The sequence below is a fragment of the Arachis stenosperma genome, chromosome 6 (assembly GCF_014773155.1).
Source record: "Arachis stenosperma cultivar V10309 chromosome 6, arast.V10309.gnm1.PFL2, whole genome shotgun sequence".
Taxonomy (NCBI): Eukaryota; Viridiplantae; Streptophyta; class Magnoliopsida; order Fabales; family Fabaceae; genus Arachis; species Arachis stenosperma.
The window spans coordinates 144,596,531-144,615,654 of NC_080382.1; the positions used below are offsets into that span (position 1 = coordinate 144,596,531).

Here is a 19,124-nt window from a genome sequence, read left to right on the forward strand (position 1 = left end):
TATTCTCTTGTTTGATATTGAGTTTTGTTATGTTTGATGTATGGTTTAAATTATACTAGAACGAAAAATGATAATGTAATTATATGGTAAACCTTTGATGTTGATTTGGGGAGGTTAGTAATTCATACATTTTAATTTTATAAAGAAAAATAGAGGCTTTTGGGTGTCATAAGTTAAATTTCAAGAGATAACTGTATATTTTTGCAAATGAAGAGGTAGTGTGATTTATACTTTAAATTTAAGTTATGTCCATAAGGGTGAAGAGAAAGGTGGATAAAAATTTCAATAACCTTTTGGTGAGTTCTATGGTGTAGAAAGAAAAAAATTTCTACACCTATAGATATGTGTTGGCTCATTGGAGAGTTTGACAAGTGTTTAAAGAAGGAGACAAAATTTATACTCTTTGTAGGAATGATATAAAAAAATTCTCTTTTTTATATAGAATTTAAGTGAGTAATTATTTTCATTATGACTAATTATGTTGACATAATAATAGACCTCATCATAAATTGGATTTCTGTTTTATTATTGTTCGAAAAATAACGACTCAGTTGTTTCCCATCTCTTCTTGAGAAACAAGCGGGCTATTTCTTTGCAAAATTGTGCTCAATTTCATATGTGGCAATTCCGCCAAGATCTCTTCGTTAGTTGGGGGAAGAATCCGCACGAATCGGATTTTTTGAGGAGCATATCGAGCTATTAACCATTTAATCTAAATTTATTTTTATTTACAAATATATAGTAAATTATTTTATATGGCAATATTGTTTAAAAATAAAGGGTTGTATGATATATATAAAAAAATATTTGTGTCATAAGTTTTATATTATTAAATTGTATTAAAAGTATGTTTACCGTCACAAAATTTAAAAATTGTAAATAACAATATAATAAATAATATTTTTTATTGTTAACTTTTAATTTAATTAAGCATATTTAGTGAATTTAGATGCTAGCAAAAATTAGTGTAATTTATTTTATTTTAATAATAAAAAGATCATTAAGTATGTATTGCTCATAATATAAAAAAAAATTAATTACAAATGGATATTGTTAGTATGACTAATTATGTAATATGTGAGTCATATTTCTGGAATACATTACAATTGTATTTTGGCTTACAATATAACACAATGAATATATTTTTTATTTGGAGCTTATTTATTTCATTGATTTCTATAATTTTATGAAATTTTTAATTAAATTTTTATATATTTTTTTTTAATTGAGTCTTTGCTCTAAAGTTTTTTTAATTGAGTCTCTATACGATAAAAAGGACCTAATTAAAAAAAATTAATGCAGAAACCAAATTAAAAAAATATAAAGACCTAATTAAAAATTTTGCAAAATTATAGAAACCAACAAAATAATTAAACTTTTATTTGGATTTAACAAAGTTTACTATAATAGTAATAACAATAATAAATATGGATTAAAAATAAAAATAATAAGTTAGTTTATTAAAAGATTAAAATGATTCAAAGTTCAAACAAAATAAAATATATAAACTGAAGCCTTTTATTGTAGTTGTTAAAGATCGATAAAAAAATAATTTTGTAGTGAGGTTTATCATCTTACTAAATTTAATTTTAATTAGTATAATTAGTCAATCAAAATTTTGACCTAACCACTTGCAGAAAAAATAAGGCCCTTGTACTTCTCCTGCAAAGAATACATATTTTGTCCCCCTTTAAACACTTGTCAAGCTCTCCAATGAACCAACACATATCTATAGGTATAGAAATTTTTTTCTTTCTACACCATAGAACTCACCTAATCTTTTTAGCTTTCTAGACTTGTTTGTTGCTAACTTAACACAAATTATATGCAAATTATATGCTAAGTACCCAAGAAAAGTGGACTCCTATTTCAGCAAAATGGCAAAGGGCTAAAGGGAGAACTTATTAAATTATTTTAAATAATAGATAAAAAGGATATGATGTTAATTGTTAACTAATGTTTGTTTTAATAAAGAGAACATTTTAAAATCAATACAAAATTTTATAGAGTTTTGAATTATAAAAAAAATTATTCAAGAAATTGAATCATGAATTTAAAAAAATTGTTATCGTGATAGTAATTTTTCATGGGTGAAATTCAGTCGACTTCACGTAAAGTTGATACCTGAGAATTGTTAAATGAAAATTTAGTCAAATAAGTCAAATTATCTAACGACTTTCAGATATCAATTTTACGTGAAGTCACGACTACTGCACCTGAATTTTCACCTTTTTCATGACTAAATAATTAACTGATTTTTAACCAACTATTATAGTTCGTACTAATATATATCAAATATATAGTTGTAAGGTTAAACTAGCAAAAATAATTAATTCTCACATTGATTACGTGATAATTATTAAAAGAAAATATATAATTAGAGACTCATTGCCACCTTAAATGTTGGCTAAGTCCTAAATTATACAATAACCACCTTAAAACCCTTCTTTTTAAGCATTCTATTTCTCTGAATTTGAGAGACTCATTGCCATCAATTCAAACGTGACAGCAACGGACGACGGTGCCTCCTCTCCGGTGACGGAAGCCGGCAACAAGTAACTTCCCTGTTGCTTTATCTTCTTGGTTTTTATGACTCCGACCCCAGTGAGTTGAGCGAGTGCCTTGTATGTGTTTGACAAAATGCCTGACTCGTAAAATATTCATTTGAGGCTCTTGGATGCTGTATTACTGGTTGTTTCAAATTGAACATATTGTTGAATCACAATGGAAGGTGTGGTGAAGAAGTTTCAGGGGAAGTTCCTTAAAGTTAAGGAACAACTAAATCGATGGGATGAGCTTCAGTCTTGCTTGATTTCACAATTTAGGAGTGCTTCCAGTATTATTGATAGGTTTCAGGTAATTAGTTTGATTACTAATTTTAACTTTTGGTTGCATATAATAGCTGGAACATGTAACGAATACAGAGAATGAGGAACACAAGAATATGATTGGAGTTGATGACTTATATCCAAGACAATATCTATGTCCTTGGATAAAGCTTGCCCAATTTCGTGTTCACTGAAAAACTTGGGATATTGGGGACAACGACTGAGACACAACTTCTCGATCTTGTCTCTATCTTAATATCTCTGTATTTTCTATCTTGATATGCTTACCAGTTACTGAACACTATTGTACAGTTTGTAAATAATTTTTTATTGTATATATTGCTTTGACAATGTTGCATTTCTGTATTACTTGGGTTTGAAGTAATTGGTTTGATTATGCACAGGTGCTTCAGAATCCTAGCAGTTATGGTTGTCTAAGTTGTAACTGCAATGTAAGAGATGCTCTCTTGGCAAATCAGATGAAATCTTTGGATAACATTTTGGTTTCCATGAGGAGTACTTTGTAAGTTCACATTTCTTTGTAGAATAATGTGCTACCTGTCATAACATTGGATTTCATGTACATTGTTTATTTGCATTTGTTATGACAATTTCAATGGCGTTAATTGATCTATGTAGCTAATCTCATCTAGTGGGATAAAGTTTTGTTGTTGTTCAACATTTTTATAGTTTGGTCTTCAACTTCAGAATTTATCTTTATAATGCTATCTACAGTCAAATATAAGTAGCATGGTAACTTGTGGCATAGTTTTTCTGCAGTTGTCTGTTGTCTACCCTGAATTTATCCTTCTCCAAGTGTTCTTAATGAAAATATTGAGTTATAGATAGTAATGACTTATTTGAAATTACTTTGATATGAACTTTCAGGGAAGAGTTTCGTAATATTGTTTTGTTTCTTGAGAAAACACATCATGACAGTAGACAACTGGTGAAAGGTAGTTCTACTCGCTCAAACATGAAGCATCTGCAGCAGCAAATTGGTGTTAAACCTACTCTTATGGATTGCTTAGATGGTTTGTTGTTTCTACATGACGTCTATCACTCCGAGTAAGGAATAATTCCTGGGACTTTCGCCTTATTTTGTGCTTTGAGACCATCCATGTGTTAATAACCTAATATGACTAATACATGCTTAGTTTTTAAAAGATAAATAATTATAGGATGGAAGAACTTAGAGGACTAAGAGAATTTCAATTCTAACTTGGCATCACTTGAATTATGTTTCCTTTATATTTTTGTTTACTTTCAAGAACCAAAAAACACAAATAGGTAACATAGATCTATAAAAGGTTGCAGCATCTTAAGGATGTGTTTTTATTAAAATGAGAATGATTCTTTGTAGGAAGTGTCAAGCTTATCAATAATCTGTCTTCATCCTTTGCTGGGTGAAACTAATGGCAAACTCTCAAAATGACAGTTGATTGATATTTCTTCTTTCCCTTTTGAAACAGGTATTTGTTGAAGTCTTCAATAATCTCAACACTATCAGCAAATGCTTTAAAAAAGCCCAGGTATAAATCTGCCAATGCTAGTGTCCAACTTTTTGAAGTTATAATAGTTTCTTTTCATGTGCTGATGATGCAGCAGAATAGTTAATAGAAGTAACAATTGTTTAAGCTATTGTTGTGGTTACGCAATTGAAGTCTGGTTTTGGCAAGTTGAAGTGAATCGAGTTGTGTGCACACTGTTCCTTCTCTTTTATTTACTATATTCATGATAGTTTCTTTTCAGCTTTTTAATGCTATTTGGTCCGATTCCTTTAACTTTGTTACTTATCCAACTTGTCTTATTGTGTGCTTGTGTTTTGTGTTTGTTTTGCATTAACTGCATTGCAGTTCCGGTGATCTTGTTGCCATACAACAACTCTTGGTTGATCAACCTAATCTCCTTGTTGAGGAAGGTATGAAAGAATTATCTTGAGGTAGACCTGAGGTTTTGATTAAGGCGAATACTCGCATGCAGTTATGTTAATGTAAAATTGATAGTTGAAAACCGTTAATGATTTGATATATTTGATTAAATTCTCATCTCATCTCATGATTCTCAATTATCAACTTTATATAAATATAACTGCACGTGAGTTTTCATATTTGATCAATAATAATGATCAACTCATTGGTAATAGTAATTTGGTTTTTTACTAACTTATATTTTGGTGCAGTTCAACGTGTATTTGATATCATATTTGCTGAAGAACTATGATGATGATATTGATTTTGTGCCTTGAGCTCTTGTACTTAAATGGAAGCTGTTGATTCTACAAGCATGACTAGAGCAACATATGAGTTAAAGAGAGGAAAAACAATCTAAAACCAGAAAATTGGTAAAGTAAAAAAATAGGATTCAATCATGAATTGCGTCATGTGCGACAATGCGAGTTTCGAAAACTTTTCTCATTTTACTAATTTTAGAAAAAATTGACTCTTAAGGGGGTGGCATTTGACTCGCTATTATAATTTATGGGTGGTATTGAATTCAATTTCAATTAAACTGCATCGAATTAATTGAACAACAAAAATCAAGAGTATTATATGGGCAATATGGTGAAGAGAACACGCTATCAAGCAGAAAAGCAGCCTCGGGAATTGCACATTTTTGGTCACTACAATAAATTGGCTTTGCTGGTGGTTTGGTTGGATAAGACGGTGAAGATTACTATGACGTCTTTGACTTTTTGCTTTTTGTTTTTTTCTTTTTCCATTTGTCCTCTACTATCCCGTTTTTCCGTCAATTTTCTATTTTATTCTGTACATTATTTTCTTTTTTCAAATAATTAAAAGGTTGTGTTATTTGTGAACTTTTTTTTTTATATTGTATTACTAAGTGTGAAATTTTTTATAATGGATCAAATTATGTGTTAAACACTGCTATAGTTATTTACAAAATGTCAATAATATTTTGTGATTTTACAACTAAAATAATATTTTTTTATCAAATGACGTTTTGTGTTTTAATAATTAAAATAATATTTTATATTACAAAATGTTAGTGATGTTTTATTTTTTTTATAATTAAAATTTTTTTTATTAAAAAATGTCAATGACGATTTGTGCTATTATCACAATTATTATGTAAAACACTAAAATAATCAAATATTTTTGTATTTCACATTAAAATTAATCATATATAAAAATTTTAGCCGTTATTTGTATTACTTTATATTTATTTTTATGAATTTTTTTATTATTCGATACGAAATTGAATATATCATAAAAATAAATAGATGTGCATTATTTTTAAATTTAGTTCACTCTCGGTACCTTTCACTATATTAGATATGAAAAGAATTCTCCACCCACCAAAAAAAAAAAGGTGTCCCTGGAGACTGGAGAGTACTAGTAAACTAGTAAGATACATTTTATAAATATATTTAGAAAAAGAGAAATTGTTCATATTTATGGATATCTAGGTAATGTTATGTATAAAAAGAATCATACATGTTTTTGTAACTACTCACAATCATTGAGACCTATCTTCAACTTGGCATGCAAATAAATTTTCATAATTTTTATCCAATAATGTTTATATAATAGGAACAAATCAGACGATCTCACATGGTTATAATAAAACTGAAAAAAAAAAAAAGAGGTAGAAAATACCGACGAATAAAAATGAAACACGAGAAGATATAAGAAACTCTAATAATTGAACTTAGTATAAATTAAAATGAGGATGTAGAGTGATTAGAAAGAGAAAATCCGTTCTCATAATTTGAATAAGGGATAACAATTTAAATTGGTCCTTTGTTTCTATTTGATGATAATTTTGATTTTTCAATTTTAATTTTAAAATTGATTAAGTCACGTTAGTTCTTTCATGAGTAGTCTAGTTAGCACTGTTAACCAAAAATTATTGTAGAATGTTAGTAATGTAACATGTCAAATCAATTAATTTAGTCTTTGATGAACCAAATCTAATATCCTTTGTGTGATATTCTTCTTGCAGATGTTTCTTTTTAAATTAAACTGGATCCTTATTTAAATTTATCAAAGTTGTTGTAATAATTTTTTAAATCACGCACTCCTTCTCCTTCTTATTATCCGTTTCTTTCTCTTTTTCCTCCTCATATTTCTTCTTCTTCTTCTTCTAAATTCGCACAAGTTCTTCTTCTTCCCTTCTTCTTCTCCTCCTTTTTCTCCTCCTCCTTCTTCTCCTCCTCTTAGAGATTATCAATTTAAAACACCTGCCTCTACTCAATTCAATTCAATTCATAATGAACCAAATATGTTATTAAGGTGAAACAATTGTATAGTACTAAATGAACGGAACATTATCCATTATATAAAATCAAATTCAAAATAGCACGTTACTAAGGTGAAACAATTGTATAGTACTAAATGAACGGAACATTATCCATTATATAAAATCAAATTCAAAACACCTATGTCTGCAATTTAGATATTATCAATTCAATTCAATATAGAACACCTACGTCCATTCAATTCAATTTAGCAATTGCATTTTATTCAATTCGATTGAAAAAATAATCCATTAGCAAAATGTTGGTGTTGTTGGTGATTACGATAACGAAAGAGGAGAAGAATAAGAGGAGGAAGAAAAGCAGAAGAAGAATCTGCGTGCAAGAAGGAGGAGGAGGAGGAGATGTGCGTGAATTTAAAAGAAGAAGAAGAAGAAGTGCGTGAGAGGAGAAGAAGAAAAAGCTCGTGTAATAATGCTCTTTTAATAAGAATGATTTTTGTTAGTGTTGAACCTACTTGAATAAATTTAGATGAAAAAATACTTAGATATATAATAATCTTATATTATTTTATATGAGTTTAAAAATAATATGTATTATTAATTATTAAACAAAAAGGTTATCTAAAATACTCTTTATAATTAAAAGAACATAAAAAATATTTAAAAATTCATTTATATTTTAATATTAATAAAATCAAAATATTATTATAATTTATTTAAAAATTTATACATATAATATCCTATTTAAAAGAAATTTGATACTGTCCCATTTGAATCTCGTGTTCTTATAACATATATATATTTTGAGTCTTTATACACTAAACTGGAAATAATTTCTCTCAATTATTTTGTCAAATATAATTTTTTATTATTTAATATCTTCTTTCACAAATTTTTCTTTAATCTCACTTAAAAAATATATAGTAAGAGATTATACTTTACCATAATAATTAAGAAAAAAAATAAAAGAATTCTCTCTCAAATTCTTATCCATGTTTATTTCTCTTAATTTGTAGCATCGTCATCTTTTCTTTTTCTTTTTTTTCCCTCATTCTATTATCCCAACAATCAATAATTTTTATTATTTTTGTCTAATCACACAGTCCTGGAAAAATAACCAAAACACACATACTAACAAAAATAAAACCTTAACTCTGGTTTGTAGCAATTGGGGATGTATCCTAAGCTCAGTATCCAAACATGATGTTACAAGCACAAGTAAGTGAAGGCGGGAGAATAATGAAGCTTTAATTAAATAATAATAACAGAATAAACGAACTCATAACCAAATTTAAAACCTTAATCCCTCCCTTTCTATATTCACTCACATTTTCTTTTATTTATTTAAATACAAAGCCGCAAACCAAACCTTCTCTTTCTCAAACACAACACAACATTCTCTCTCTCTCTCTCTCTCTCTCTCTGATATTCATATTGAAGAAGAAGCTTGCTTCATTCATGGGTGGCTGCAATGGTGGAAGCTTCCCTTGTGACTCATCAGAAGACTTCTCAGCTTTGTTCAACCAACTACTCTCTCCGCCACCACAGCCCAATTTGACCATAACAAACCGGGTTCTTGGCCCTTCTTCTTCTTCTGCTGTTTCTTCATCTGCTTTCCGTTTCTCTTCTTCTTCTCTTCATGATGATGATGATGATGATGATGAAGATGATCCCTTTCTTGATCACAATCCCAGTAACAATAACAACAACAACAACAACAATAATAATAATAATTGTAATGACGATTATATCCCTGCACCTCTTCATGACTCTGATGATGCTAACAACAACACTAGGCCACATCATCATCCAATTGAGGTACTTTAATTTCTTCTTAATCTCTTCAACCCATTTACATTTTAGCCTTCAACTTCTCAGTTGTTATGTCAAAATTGAAACTTTCACACCCTCCCAGTTTTGGGGTATGTTTGAACTAGATTCAATTTAGACACAAAAAAAAAAAAAAAAAACATTTTTTTGTCTGTTGGGGTCAAATTTTATCTTAAAATTTTTAAGTTATGAGCTGATTTGAACATAAACCAAGCTAAATTCAAATAGATACTTAGTATGTTTTATGGGGTGCAAAGCTAAGGAGACCTTAAAAACTTAAAAGTTTGGTAGATCTTACAATATATTATAAAAATACCATTTTTTCCCCACCCTCTTTTAGTATATTTAATGGGGTGCAATTATGCAAAGCTTAGGAAAAATTAAATCATGAACTTTGGTAGATCTTACAATTTTATTTTCTTTTTTACCGGGGTCTAATTCAAAGTTGCATCTTTTGAATAATTTTTCTGTTGCATAGCACCCTGTAGTGGTCACAGTAATCAAGTACAGATTAAAATTTCCTTTATGAAAGGAATCTTTTGTTTCTTTTACTTGTTTGTGTAGAACGGTGAGACTTCTGAATTGCCATCAAGGCATGCCCCACCACCACGTACTTCTTCAAAGAGGAGCAGAGCTGCAGAATTTCATAATTTATCTGAAAAGGTTTTTTTTTCCTTCTTTTTTTTTTTGGAAATTGTTTTTCCTTTGGATGATTTTGTTGATTGTGTGGTTTTGTTGGATTTTCAGAGAAGAAGGAGTAGGATTAATGAGAAGATGAAGGCTTTACAGAATTTAATTCCAAATTCTAACAAGGTACATGAGTATACTATAATAGTAGTTCATTTAAATGAAGTGTTTTTAAAAAAAAAATGTTAAATTTACAACTTTATCTAAATTGGTAATTATTTTTTCTTCCCAGTATCCTTTCACCCTTACAAAAATGATCTCTTTAATTTGTTGATTTTTCTTTTACCAATATTTGCCTATGATGAGTTTTTCTTTTTCTTTGGTTTGGTTTCAATAGACAGACAAAGCTTCAATGCTAGATGAGGCTATAGAATATTTAAAGCAGCTTCAGCTTCAAGTGCAGGTGAATCTTCTTTAAGTTTGGGCTTGTCATTTGTTCTCTAGTTATTTGACATTCAAAAAAGGTCTAATTTTGTTGTATAAACTTTTTCTAACAGTTGGGAACTATAAAACATGTTTTGGTACTGCAATCTATTAATAAGAACCAATAGCAAATATTATCATGGACTTAATAAATTGTTTTAGTGTGGCCAACTTTGATTTTGTGTGAGGGATTTTTAGCAGCTACATTTGTCCTTGAACTATGAATCCATGGTTAAAGGTTCTGTTAATTAAACCAAAGTCAAATTCTATGTTGTTTACTTTGAAACTGTTTCAATACTTTTCAATACTTTGCAGATGTTAATGATGAGAAATGGTTTGAGCTTACATCCAATGTCACTACCAGGAGGATTGAGACCTATGATCCTGCCACATACTGGTGTGGATTTTGATGAAAGTAACAGATTTCAGAACTCTATCAATGGTGGGGCTTCATCATCATATACAGCCGACGAAAGCTTGGTGGCGCGGCCGCCTTTTGGTTTTCACAGACCATGCAGCATCTCAAACCAATCTGCTCTTATGCCATCATTGACAAATCTAGCTACTTCAGATAACTCATCAAGCTTTCAATCCTCTATCAAGGTACATGTTTGATGCTTTAGCCCCTTTGATATGATCCTAAATGCTCTCTCAAAAGGGAGTGATTAAGATATGACTAAAGTAGCATAAAATCAAGGCTTGGTGAAACATTTCGTATCAAGCCTTGATTTTGAGTTTGTATTTTTATTTTCAGTGTTTTCTATTTTTAGAATTTTGCAAAAGAGAAAGAAAAAATAGTGAAAATTTTTCAAATAAGAGAAAAAAATAAATAGGTATCTGACTTTATAATTTAAAGACATATAAGTTCTTAATTATTTAAAAATACAAAAATGTCATTTATTTTTTAAAATGCAAGATCTTTAAGTTTTTCCTACCAAAATATATAAGGACAATTAGGCTGGGTTTGTTTCTAAGAACAGGACAGGACAAGACACTGAGAACAGGATGTGACAAGACATTGAAGAAATATAAAATTTTGTGTTCTTGTATTCTGTTTAGTGATAAATTAGAACAAATTATGAAATTCAATTTATTCTCATTTTTTTTCATTCAAAAAATTTGAGATGAAGAATATAACAATAAAAAATATAATTATGAAAAATTAACAAGAATAATAAAAGAAAAAATAAAAAATAAGTTATGTCTCTTGTTAGTGTCTCTGGACATATTGTCTATGTCCATGTCTCCTCTACCAAACACAATTTTGTGTCTCAATGTCTTGTCTCTGGAAACAAACGCAACCTTAGATCTTATAGAAAGACTTAAAGGTCTCGTGTTTTAAAAAATAATGGACATTTTTATATTTTTAATTAGTTAATGACTTATTTATCTTTGAAATAAAAGACCAAAGACCTATTTATTGTTTTCTAAGAAATCCTGTATTCTGTTTTCTCTTTGTTTGTTTTTTACAAAATTTGGAAAATAAAAAACTTTTACTAAATACTTAAAGTAGATAATTTCAATATCTTATAACCTTAATAAGCAACCAATTATTTTGCTCATTTAGTTAGGATGATGTTTGAGAGAATTTATTAGGACTTATCAATTGTTGTTTGTGATGTGAAAGGATGGACACATGCCATAACTGCTTTTGGATACAACAAGGATCAGAAAAAACTCATCATCCCCAGAAGTGTCTTAAAATCTCATATTTCGTTCAGCAAAGCCATCTCTAAATAGAATATATTTTTGTTTTTGAGACATTATAGTCTAAACTTAAAACTCAAATTTGCTAACTACATATGGAACTCCATTGGGTTGCTTCACTTGATCATGGTATAATTGGTAATAGTTTGACACAATCTTTGTGCTCTTACATTAGCATTAAAATATATAATATATATCCAAATGCAAAATGGGTCATGTAACATTCTACACCATATATCATGACTTTCTTTTTAAGTATTTGATTTTGTTTTATATGTTTGTTAGTTATTTTCGTAGGTAATTAGATAGGTATAATAATATTAATAATCACATTGGTGAATATTATTTAGTGTGTCTTTCTTCTCTTTATGGGTCGAGTTTGTAACGAACTATCTAAAAAAAATATATAATATTGGTTAGAATGTAAATATTTATGGTAGCGTTATTTAATCTTATTTAGATTATTTTACTTATATAGAAACTCATGTGCAGTCGATTTTACGTGAAATTGATATCTAAGAGCTGTTAGATGATTTGACTTATTTGACTAAATTTTCATCTAACAGATATGAGATATCAACTTTTCACGTGAAGTCCATTTGAGTTTTCACCTTATACTTAATGACCTATCTAATATACTGTAGGATAGAGGATTTTTTTTTTCTCTCAATTAATTCAATTAATATTGTAAAATGTGATCTTTTATTATAGCCTCTTTAAGTAAAATTAAAGGAAAACAAAAAATCACACTTGATAACATCAGAACAAATTAAAAGATTTATTCTTGGTTCTTTCTTTCCCCTAAAAAATGAGTGTTTTTAAATACTCAGAAGAGAAAAATGAACAAAAATAAATATAAAACAAAAATAACAACCACGAAAACAATATCTATTTTTTTTAATTGCTTAGTAGAAAAACATTTGATGAAAGTGTTTTTTTTTTTAGCAATTTCACTTATGTTCACATTGAATAAATGTTTTTGGCTATTTTATTTGTTAAAATTTAACGACAATTTTTTTTTTTGTCTATTTTCCCTTGAATTTTCTCTTTTCATTTTGGGTTAAACTACTTCCAAACAAACCCAACCCTTCAAATTAAATATATACTCAATTATATTATCTATGATCCTAGTTATGTACTCAAATGTAGTTGCAAAACGAATGCAACAAAAACATCAATTTTTGTATTAGAGTGGATAAGAGTATAAATTTTAGTATTAGAGTGTTTGGATATGTAGAAATTTAACTACTATTATTGTAATCTCAATACATCCGTCTTAAAAACAATGTCTTGAGATAAATTATACAAATTTTGTTGAATCCTAAACATTGGTGTGCTAATGATGATGACAAAATATGGAGTAAATAAATAAATTAGACCCAATTTTAATTACATTAAAGTAATTAAATATTCATTTTCTTAAACAAAGTTGAAGTTTGAGTTTCACAATAAGCCAAATTTTTTTCCCTAATGAAATGATTTGACAAAAACAAGTTAGTTGCAAATCAATAAATTATAACTAGATGTTAAGGAATTTAAACCTAAAGTTTATATTCAAATTCGAACAAAATGGCTCCAATTTGATATTTTTTAAATAAAAAAAATCATATTACTTACATGCAAAGCAAAAGCAATAAAAAAATGTTACTAGGTCATAATAATAGTAGAGAAGGCAAGGAATGAATTGGAGGATGACATGCATGAGAGACACAATACAAGTTGAAACAAAAAGTGTGTATTAATATTGTGTGCTTAATATATATAATGATCACTAATCATATTCCATCATTACTACTTTGTTTACACGTGACATATGGTCCACCTTTAACATTACATGCATGCATGGTGTGAGGTGGTGGCAAAGAGTTTGCTACTTGATAACCAAAATTGATATTTGGTGTATAAATTTTTATAATATAAAAAAGATTTTTTTCTTATTTTTATTAATTAATTTTAATACAAAAGTAAAAATTATACAAAAGAGATACATATAATATTCTCTATTCTCCATTCATCACCATTCATGGATAATGTGAAATATTAACAAATTCCATAATAAAAACTATAAGGTGAATTGTAAATAAGCTATTATTATAATAGTGATTACAATGATTGTCTAAAAAAAGGCCACGTTTTTTTTTTATATTTTTACAATTTTTTAACCTTCAATTTTTAAATTAAAAATATTTTAAAATATTAAAAAATATATTTTAGTTTCAACAAATATTGTCAAAATTGAATAGCTACTATACAATACGTTGAGTTATATTTATATATTTATATTAATATAGTTAATCGTTATTTTTTTTTTTGTCAACGATATCTCTTAATTCGACAGGTCAAAGATTAATCTGTCAAGATTTAAATTTTCACACTTATTTAGATAGATGAGTGAATTTATCACTCGACCAACCCAAATGGGTCATGTGTTAATGGTTTTCACATTTGTTTTGGGCCAGCTGGGTTCATATATGAAGATAATGGTTTTTAGGTCTCTGTCCTTTCTGTGCCGATGCCCAACCCAAAAAGGGTAAATATTTAATTATATATTTTTAAAATTTAAACACGGAATTGATGGTTTAATTTGCAATTAAGTATTTAAGTGCAACCCAAAAAATATTTTGTCAAAAAATAAAAAAGAGTGTGGAAATTACAAGAAACTTCCTTCCTTGGCCACTTCGCTATTCTCATTGGAAAGAACCTTCTTCCTTACACGCTCTTTCTTCTTCTTCTTCTTCCATGGTTTTCCCTCAGCACCAGTTCCAACGGCACTACCAAACCCACCACCACCACCAGCAACAACAACCACAAACTAAATCTTTCAGGTAATTATCATCACCCCAAATGTTTTTTACTTAGTGGCCAAAATTCTAAAAAACAATTTAACATCCCTTTTCAATTTTTCTTTCTGCCTTTCATTTCACCTAACTTTGTATTTATTATATATATCATTTTTGTTCCTACTTCAGAAACCTGCAAGCAATGGAAGCTCATATGCCACCTCAGGTTCCCTTTTACAATCCCACTGATTTGCAAGATCAGTCCCAACATCCACCATACATTCCTCCATGTATGTAAATTCTTCACCTTTTAGCTACCCTTTTGCTGAATTTGCCTTTTTTTTAGCTGCATATGTTTAATAGTACCCTTGTTAAGTGACCCAATTAGGTTTTCTTGTGGAATAGCACCCCATTTGCTCATTTTGAGCTAAATTTGTTAATTTTATGTTATATAATGATTCCATTACTGGAAAGTTTGAAAATTTCTTTTCAGCTGCATATGTTTAATAGTACCTTGGAAAATCTGAATTGTAAAGAAAATGACTCAGTTAGGTTTTCTTGTGGCATGACACCCCTCTTGGTTATTTTAAGTTAAAGCTGTTAATTTTATGTTGCATGATTATTCCATCGCTAGAAAGTTTGAAATTTTTAAGTCTGTTGTGTTTTTCCCCAACATTCTTTTGGTCATGTTAAATTTAGTTGGTGGGATTGACATAGTTCACCATAGTAAATTATGCTCTCAATTTAATGCATTATGATGCCTTTTTGTTCTTGTATGTAGTCCATGTTGTTGGGTTTGCTCCGGGTCCAGTTCCACCTGCCGATGGTAGTGACGGTGGTGTTGATTTGCAATGGAATTACGGTTTGGAACCTGAGAGGAAGAGACTAAAAGAACAGGATTTCTTGGAGAACAATTCTCAGGTATCTTCTGTAGATTTCCTGCAGCCACTATCGGTGTCCACTGGATTGGGCTTGTCACTTGACAATCCCCGCTTGGTTTCAACCGGAGACTCTGCTCTGTTGTCACTCATTGGAGATGACATTGAGCGTGAGTTACAGCAGCAGGAATTAGAGGTAGAAAGGTTTCTCAAATTGCAGGTTAGTTCAAGTTTACGGCTTAATATCTTGTTCCCCCCCACCCTTCTTTTCTATTCTTTGCTGTGCCTGAAAGAGGTGGTTCTGCATTTTTCATGCTTATTGCTTTAATTGAATAGAGTTCAGTTGCTGTATGTTTCCTTAGATGGCTATGCGAAATACCTATTGAATAAATATGTGCATCATTGCTTGAATCTTCAAAGAAATCTGAACATACTTCATTATCTTCCCGTTCTCTGCATGATGGCTGTTTTTTTCAATCAACTGTGTTTTCTTGCTTTTAGAAGTTACTGCTTCAAAGTTCAAGTCCTTTACGCCACATTGAAGCCTGATGTGCCATCCATATAAAGAAAACTTTTCTTGTATATGAAGATGGGACACTAATTAATCATCTTCTCTAATAGGGGGAACAAATGAGGCAATCAATTTTAGATAAGGTTCAGGCTTCACAGCTTCAGAGCGTTTTGTTTATCGAAGACAGGGTCCTTCAGAAACTCCGCGAGAAGGAAGCCGAGGTAGAAAGCATTAACCGGAGGAACATGGAGCTGGAAGACCAAATGGAGCAATTAACTATGGAAGCAGGTGTGTGGCAGCAAAGAGCCAAGCACAACGAGAGCATGATTGCTGCTCTCAAGTTCAACCTTCAGCAAGCGTATGTCCAGAGCCGAGATAGTAAGGAAGGATGTGGCGACAGTGAGGTGGACGACACGGCTTCTTGCTGCAACGGCCGTTCCATCGATTTCCATCTTCTCTCAAAGGAGAACAATGGTATGAGAGAGATGATGACATGTAAGGCTTGTAGAGTCAACGAAGTTAGCATGCTTTTGTTACCTTGTAAGCATCTTTGCCTTTGTAAAGACTGTGAAAGTAAGCTTAGTTTTTGTCCTTTATGTCAATCCTCTAAATTTATTGGTATGCAGGTCTATTTGTAACTTGATACATTACTTTGGCATGTAACATGATCTCTAATTTTATATTTAAGTTGTGTGGATCTGTAATTTGTCCCTGATTAAAAGCATAGAGAACAAAATGGTTTCTTAGGATTTGATGATGAGATTACAAAAGGGACTGAGTTGGGGTCGGAGGTTATTGAAAAAAGAACAGGGCTTTCATTTGGCTACTTCATTGGATGGATGTAGCAGAACAATGCCATTCACAGCCATGCTTATTCACAACTAAAAAGATAATTAAAAGAATAGTTAAATATATCGGTTTTGTTTCTCAAACCAAAGTTCTAGTTGTAGCAGTTAGAAGTTAGAACTACACATGAAGTCAGCAAGTATCATAGAATGAGCTCGAATATATGTCAAGGATAATTTGGCATCATGAAATGCTATGACATGAAAATGCAGGATCAAATTATTTTTTTCCAAGAACAATTTTCCTTACACAGGTTATCTATTTTATTATTTTTCAACAGTAATACACGATTATCAATTTCTCAGCATCTTTCGAACACAAAAAGTAACCCTTAAAATGGCTGATTATTTTTCATTCTAAACAATTTCTAGTTGAGTTGGTTCATGAGCTTTTTGCTGCAGTTGGTAGCAATTCCACAAAATTCTCAACACTTTCAAAGCCAACTAATAGGTTGTTTCAGACAGCATATCAGCAACTACAACCTCCCAAGTCTCTGCATTAATCTTAACTGGAAAATATTACTCATCTGTTAAGATAAGAAAACAACATATATCCACCCACTTCAAATTATTGGTTCACACTGTGATGAAACTTTTCATTGCTACCTTGGAACCTTTTTTGCTGGGACAATCCACCAAATCGGAACAGAAACAAAGATCACACACAAGATCTAGTCAATGTCTTCCCCACTTACTGCATTAGGTGGACAGTGATGCAAGTTCAGTGATAAGCTCAGTTACACTCTTATCCTCGCTACAAGAACTCTTTACAATAGTTTCCCAGCTCTCCATGTCAGGTTCTACCCTTCTCTTCTCCATCTCTTCTAAAACAAAGCAAGCACCATCAACATTCCCAGAGCTTAACAGCCCAACAACCAAACAACAAAAAGTTTCAGGACGTGGACAATGTCCACTGACCAGCATTGCATTCAAAATACTCAAACCCAACTCAAAATCTCCAACCCTGCACAAACTGTCCACCATCATCCTGTATGTCGCAGCATTCGGCTCGCAACCACCTATCTGCATCTCAACCAACATCTTATAAGCCTCTGCTGTCCTACCTTCCTTGCAAAGATAATTTATCAGTATATTATATGTCACAACATCCGGCTTAATCCTCCTCTTCTTCATCTCATGAAGCACAGACTTTGCCTCCTCAATCCTCCCTCTCCTCCCCAAATCATTCATCAGAACAGAGAAATTAACCAGCCTAGGCTTACACCCACGATACGCCATGTCAAACAACAGCTTCTTGGCTTCATCAAACTTCTCCAAAGAGCACAACCCTTCCATCAAAAGCGCATAAGTCACTGCATTAGCATACTTCTTTTTCTTGTTCATGTCCTCAAGCAAAGCCATGGCATTGTCCAAATCACCCTTTCTACACAAAAACCCAATCAAGCTATTGTAAGTCACAACACTTGGCTGCACCTTCCTCTGAAGCATTTCATCAAACACATCACAGGCTTTCCCAAACTCACCTTTTTCCAACCACCCCTTTATCATAACATTGAACGAAACCGTGTTTGGACGAAACCCCATGTCACGTGACCTCAAGAAAACATCATTGGCCTCGTCGAACCGGTCGCTGTCAACCAGAACATTAAGAATCGCGTTGAAAGACTGCAACGTTCGGGCACAATTAAACTTGGGCATTCGATCAAAAAGCTCAGTAGCTTTGTCCGGAAGCTTCGATTTTCCGTAGTGTTGAAAGAGCGCAACGAAGAGGCTCTCTCTGCATTGTATGTTTGTGCGTTGCATGTGATCGAGAACGGTTTCGACGTCATGGAAGCTTCTAGAACGTGCGAGCTTGTAGAGGAGTGCGGCGTAGGAAGGGTAATGGTGCTTGAAACTGCGTTCCTTGTAATCATTAAATAAAGAGAGGGCTTGTTTTGGGTCTTGAACTTGTTTGAGTTCGGCGACAAAAGGAATAACCTTTTTGCGTTTGGGTTTGTGAAGATTTGAAGAAGAGGTTTTGGATTGAAGGTTGTTTACATGGTGATGGAGAAATCGAGTTGTTGGGTTTCGATTAATCGTTTTTGCTGCTCGGAAGATCATTCATGCAATGGAAACTGCTGAGACAAGCAGCAACGAATGGAAATGGCGACTGGTCTTTGCATCTACAAAAACTTCGAAGTTGGTGAAGTTAAAAAAAAAAAAAAAAATCGTTTAATGAATCACTTGTGAATTAAGGCGATGACGGACTTGATAACAGTTAGGAATTTAATAGTTATTTTAAAAATTTAAAATTTTTTATATAAACTTTTTACATTTTGAATTTGGATCCTCTCAAATTTGAATTCCACTTTAGAGAGTAAAGTATTATCTCTCACCATTAATTTCATAAGTGGAACCAAAAATAAATATAAAAAAAACTATTCAAAAGTAGAAGATTATATTTTATTCTCTAA

General features: G+C 30.9%; 4 protein-coding genes across 4 annotated transcripts; 3 read left to right on the forward strand and 1 right to left on the reverse strand.

Annotated features, from left to right (window-relative positions):
* Window positions 1-2,401: 2,401 nt before the first annotated feature.
* LOC130936223 (uncharacterized protein At5g43822) lies at window positions 2,402-5,669 on the forward strand. Its single transcript, XM_057866260.1, has 6 exons — window positions 2,402-2,856; window positions 3,233-3,351; window positions 3,717-3,896; window positions 4,301-4,360; window positions 4,685-4,749; window positions 5,011-5,669. The coding sequence occupies exons 1-6, from the start codon at window positions 2,725-2,727 to the stop codon at window positions 5,049-5,051; spliced, it is 597 nt and encodes a 198-aa protein (XP_057722243.1). The 5' UTR covers window positions 2,402-2,724; the 3' UTR covers window positions 5,052-5,669.
* Window positions 5,670-8,445: 2,776 nt separating this feature from the next.
* LOC130936690 (transcription factor SPATULA-like) lies at window positions 8,446-12,002 on the forward strand. The gene is made up of 6 exons (XM_057866821.1): window positions 8,446-8,867; window positions 9,444-9,542; window positions 9,627-9,692; window positions 9,904-9,969; window positions 10,305-10,592; window positions 11,617-12,002. Exons 1-6 carry the CDS (start codon window positions 8,508-8,510, stop codon window positions 11,632-11,634), a joined length of 897 nt encoding a protein of 298 aa, XP_057722804.1. The 5' UTR covers window positions 8,446-8,507; the 3' UTR covers window positions 11,635-12,002.
* A 2,318-nt stretch (window positions 12,003-14,320) lies between these two features.
* On the forward strand, window positions 14,321-16,603 carry LOC130935619 (probable BOI-related E3 ubiquitin-protein ligase 3). The gene is made up of 4 exons (XM_057865447.1): window positions 14,321-14,521; window positions 14,666-14,766; window positions 15,258-15,574; window positions 15,976-16,603. The coding sequence occupies exons 1-4, from the start codon at window positions 14,436-14,438 to the stop codon at window positions 16,501-16,503; spliced, it is 1,032 nt and encodes a 343-aa protein (XP_057721430.1). The 5' UTR covers window positions 14,321-14,435; the 3' UTR covers window positions 16,504-16,603.
* A 322-nt stretch (window positions 16,604-16,925) lies between these two features.
* LOC130933346 (pentatricopeptide repeat-containing protein At1g07740, mitochondrial) lies at window positions 16,926-18,905 on the reverse strand. The gene has a single exon (XM_057862935.1). It carries the CDS (start codon window positions 18,769-18,771, stop codon window positions 17,410-17,412), a length of 1,362 nt encoding a protein of 453 aa, XP_057718918.1. The 5' UTR covers window positions 18,772-18,905; the 3' UTR covers window positions 16,926-17,409.
* Between the last annotated feature and the right edge of the window lie 219 nt (window positions 18,906-19,124).

Coding starts and splice junctions, on each gene's coding strand:
- LOC130936223 (XM_057866260.1), top strand. CDS start 2,725: ATGGAAGGTGTGGTGAAGAAGTTTCAGGGGAAGTTCCTTAAAGTTAAG. Junction 4,361..4,684: donor AATGCTTTAAAAAAGCCCAG/GTATAAATCTGC, acceptor ACTGCATTGCAG/TTCCGGTGATCTTGTTGCCA. Junction 4,750..5,010: donor TAATCTCCTTGTTGAGGAAG/GTATGAAAGAAT, acceptor ATTTTGGTGCAG/TTCAACGTGTATTTGATATC.
- LOC130936690 (XM_057866821.1), top strand. CDS start 8,508: ATGGGTGGCTGCAATGGTGGAAGCTTCCCTTGTGACTCATCAGAAGAC. Junction 8,868..9,443: donor CACATCATCATCCAATTGAG/GTACTTTAATTT, acceptor TTGTTTGTGTAG/AACGGTGAGACTTCTGAATT. Junction 9,693..9,903: donor TAATTCCAAATTCTAACAAG/GTACATGAGTAT, acceptor TGGTTTCAATAG/ACAGACAAAGCTTCAATGCT.
- LOC130935619 (XM_057865447.1), top strand. CDS start 14,436: ATGGTTTTCCCTCAGCACCAGTTCCAACGGCACTACCAAACCCACCAC. Junction 14,767..15,257: donor TCCACCATACATTCCTCCAT/GTATGTAAATTC, acceptor TCTTGTATGTAG/TCCATGTTGTTGGGTTTGCT. Junction 15,575..15,975: donor AAAGGTTTCTCAAATTGCAG/GTTAGTTCAAGT, acceptor CTTCTCTAATAG/GGGGAACAAATGAGGCAATC.
- LOC130933346 (XM_057862935.1), bottom strand. CDS start 18,771: ATGATCTTCCGAGCAGCAAAAACGATTAATCGAAACCCAACAACTCGA.